Below are 3,963 nucleotides of genomic sequence, written 5' to 3' on the forward strand. Positions count from 1 at the left end.
CTCCAGGCAGCAGATGTGTCCATGGCAAGGAGGTGTCCATCTTCCTTCTACCCTCTGGAGCTCTGGGCAATGCCCTCTGTGAGGTTGGGGAGGAGCTGACCCTCCCTTCATCAGACCAGCTCCCCCTTCTCTGCACACAGACACAGGACATCCTCTTGCCTTGTTCTGTTCTCTACAAGTGCAGCAGAAATGCTGAGGGTTTGAGACATCCAAGAACATTCCCCAGGAGAGATGGGGGAGCTGAATTAAAAACCAAACCTCTCTGCAACTGCCTTCTGCAACCTGGTTCTTCAGCACTGAAAGTACAGATGCTGACAATCCCTCTTGTTTAATACTGCTTTGATATGACAAATTTCACTAGTAATAGTTTCTTCTAAGAGATCCAACCATAGAGCTGAAAGAAGGTCTTGTGGTAAAGTGTGTGTGTCTATACCAGGAAAAGATGATAGTGAAGTTTGCTTTGATATTCTAGACAGGTTTCAATGAAATTTATTCTTTTTTTTCTTTGGTCAGTGCCCCATGGTGAAAAGCAGACAATGTCTAACAGTACCTCCATCATCCAATTCCTGCTCCTGGCATTTGCAGACAGGCAGGAGCTGCAGCTCTTGCACTTCTGGCTCTTCCTGGGCATCTACCTGGCTGCCTTCCTGGGCAACGGCCTCATCATCACCACCATCACCTGTGACCACCACCTCCACACCCCCATGTACTTCTTCCTCCTCAACCTCTCCCTCCTCGACCTGGGATCCATCTCCACCACTCTGCCCAAAGCCATGGCCAATTCCCTCTGGGACAACACCAACATCTCCTACAAGGGATGTGTTGCACAGGTCTTCTTCTTTGCTTTCTTCATCTCAGCAGAGTTTTCTCTCCTGACCATCATGTCCTATGACCGGTACGTGGCCATCTGCAAACCCCTGCACTATGGGACCCTCCTGGGCAGCAGAGCTTGTGTCCACATGGCAGCAGCTGCCTGGGGCACTGGGTTTCTCTATTCTCTGCTGCACACAGCCAATACATTTTCCCTGCCCCTCTGCCAGGGCAATGCCCTGGACCAGTTCTTCTGTGAAATCCCCCAGATCCTCAAGCTCTCCTGCTCACACTCCTACCTCAGGGAACTTGGGCTTATTGTAGTCAGTATCTGTTTAGCTTTTGGTTGTTTTGTTTTCATATTGATGTCGTATGTGGAGATCTTCAGGGCTGTGCTGAGGATCCCCTCTGAGCAGGGAAGGCACAAAGCCTTTTCCACATGCCTCCCTCACCTGGCCGTGGTCTCCCTCTTCGTCAGCACTGGAACCTTTGCCTACCTGAAGCCCCCCTCCATCTCTTCCTCATCCCTGGACCTTGCAGTGACAGTTCTATATTCAGTGGTTCCTCCAGCAGTGAACCCCCTCATCTACAGCATGAGGAACCAAGAGCTCAAGGGTTCTCTGAGAAAACAGCTAATGGGATTTTCAGCAGCCATAAGCTGCCTCCTGTCTTCTGCAAATGACTCACAATGCATGATATTCCTAGTCTGTCTGTCTTTACATTTTTTTCCTTTTTCTTCAGGTGTGATTTTCATTTTCATTTTCAGTATCATTACTCTTCCTTCTTACCTTATTATCCACCCACCTATTTGACCAAAAAACATTGTGTACATGGAGACCTCTGCTGGTTTTAAGTCAAATAAATGAACTTTCAACATTTTTTTTTGTCTGCTGTCCGTGCTGAGTGGATCAGGAATGAATGGGAAGTGAAACCCCCTCCCTGGCTGCAGCAGCCCTGGGAAGGCTGCTCTGTGCCTGGAGCAGTCAGAGCTCTTGAGGAGCACAAGGACCAGGGCTGTTGTGCTGGGCTGGGCAGAGGGGATGGCCCTGAGGGTCTTCAGAGCTCTGCGGATCTCCTGGAGAGGAGAGCAGGGGACACAGGGTACCTCCTGCTCCTTTTGCCATGCATGGTCACCCATCTGGGGCTCTGAGCTCTCTCTGCCCCCCAGGAGATGCTGTGCCCTTCAGAGGGGCTGGGGCTGTGCTGGGACTGCCCAGAGCAGCCTGGGCTGGGCACTGGTGTGGGGCCAGCAGCAACTGGGCTATTCTGGGAGAAAGGGCAGTGGAGGTGGGAGAGCCTGGAGGGAGCTGTTCTGGGCTGGCAAGTGAAACCCTGGCAGAGAAAGCCATGGGTGTCCTCAGTTGAGGCTGAGTCTTTCTCCCAGAGCATCTCCATCCTCCTGCGTGGCTCAGTGCCTGCATGGGGGGAACTCCCAGCCCTGCCTGTGCTCTCTCTGGGCCCAGAGCGCAGCAGAGCCTGGGGCAGAGCTGTCGCTGAAGCCCCACAGCTGGCATGGGGCTGGAGATGCTGCCACAGAGTATGTCCAAAGGTGACACAGCACCAGGGACTACTGAGGCCATCCCATCAGAAAGAGCTGTCTTCAGCAGGAGTGCACCCTGTCCTGGGCTGTGCCTGCATGAAAGGCATCAAGGAGCAGCAGAGCTCACCTAGAGAGAAATCTCAGAAGGACAAGTGCCAATGTCTGCCCCTGCAGGGGACTCAGCCGGGCCATGGCACAGGCTGGGGCTGCCTGGCTGGGAGCAGCCCCGTGGGAAAGGTCTTGGTGGGCACTTGTCATGACCCAGGGAGGGCACCCAGGGAGACACAGCTCGCACCCCCTTGCTTTCTGAACTCCTTCTCAGAGAGGAGCCAAGGTGCTGCTGGATCCAACCTGAGTGCCAGACCTGGCCCTGCTGGGCAGAGGGACTGAAACCATACGGTCCCAGAAAATACTCGACAGCTCCTCTGACACCACTGACTGGTACAGAGGGAAAGGACTGAGGGTCACCTTATTACTTAGAGGAGTAATTCTTTCTCTAGGAAAGAAACAAAACAGGCCTAACAAAACCAGACAAACAAACAGCTATAAGAGGAATGTCCTGGGGCATTCCTGAACCCCCAGCCCAGAGCAAGACTGAGTAGAGGGATGGGATCAGGAGCATCCATCCCAGACTCTGAGGAACACACACTTCTCAGACCACATCACGATTAATTCTGTCCCTGAGTTTTTACCCATCCCAGCAAAACTCCAGACTCTTTGTGTTTCTGAAGCCTGCATGACCACAGCTCACAAGCACTCTCCTAACCGGAGGGAGGACGTGCAAAGCAGCCTCCATCCCTTAAGGTGGAACATGGGCTAATATAGGGACACAGGTTGGGCTGCAACCTGTGACTATCCTCAGCTGCCAAGGTTTTTGGAGGCAGAGACTGACATACTTTTTCCCCCCCACTGAATGTTTTATGCATCATGTAGGTCTCCTATGAGGCTCCTCATTCATTTCTACAAAGGTGGTATGGCCAGTCCTTTTGGAGTGACCATGAGAAATACATGGTCATGAATTTCATGATGGAGAGGATGCTCCATGAGAAGTGAGTGACCATAAGAAATATATGAGAAATACAAGTCTGGTCTGTCACATCCCTTCACACCCAGACAGCTCTATGACTTTATGATGGAACTTCTCTTGGTAGTCCAAACCCATCACAATGGTCACCTTGGAAGGTTCTTACTGGAGGAAAAGAACAAGAAGTCTCACCCCATATGTATCGCTGTGTTAGAAGTTTACCCAGAGGGGTTCTGGATCAGCCCAGGATTTTGTTTTCAAGACAAAGCCAGTGAGAGCAGAGAGACACCAGAGAAGGAATGGAAATGCTGGGGTGAGAGTTAGGTGGGAAAGCAGGAAGGGTGACAACAGCCTGAAGGGAAGGAGCTGCAGGCAGGGACAGTGTAGGACAGCCTGCAGGAGAGGTGGCCAAGAGCTCTGTCAAGGAGTGAGGTCATTGTCCCCTTGGCCATAGCAGTGTCCTGGGCCACCAACGCTGGGGAGAGGAAACTTTCTCTTGAGACTCTCAGGATCTGCCTTCCCAGGGCCTGGGGTCAGGGCTTGGCCTTTCTGCTGCATCCAACAAACCAAAGGGTTTTCTCAGCATTAC

At 52.1% G+C, this 3,963-nt stretch overlaps 1 protein-coding gene across 1 annotated transcript; it reads left to right on the forward strand.

Annotated features, from left to right (window-relative positions):
- Positions 1-533: 533 nt before the first annotated feature.
- Positions 534-3,403, forward strand: LOC115600215 (olfactory receptor 14A16-like). Its single transcript, XM_030468502.1, has 2 exons — positions 534-1,514; positions 3,284-3,403. The coding sequence occupies exons 1-2, from the start codon at positions 537-539 to the stop codon at positions 3,401-3,403; spliced, it is 1,098 nt and encodes a 365-aa protein (XP_030324362.1). The 5' UTR covers positions 534-536.
- The last annotated feature ends 560 nt before the right edge of the window (positions 3,404-3,963 follow it).

Source organism: Calypte anna, unplaced genomic scaffold, assembly GCF_003957555.1.
Source record: "Calypte anna isolate BGI_N300 unplaced genomic scaffold, bCalAnn1_v1.p scaffold_147_arrow_ctg1, whole genome shotgun sequence".
Lineage (NCBI taxonomy): Eukaryota > Metazoa > Chordata > Aves > Apodiformes > Trochilidae > Calypte > Calypte anna.

Coding starts and splice junctions, on each gene's coding strand:
- LOC115600215 (XM_030468502.1), top strand. CDS start 537: ATGTCTAACAGTACCTCCATCATCCAATTCCTGCTCCTGGCATTTGCA. Junction 1,515..3,283: donor CACAATGCATGATATTCCTA/GTCTGTCTGTCT, acceptor TGCATCATGTAG/GTCTCCTATGAGGCTCCTCA.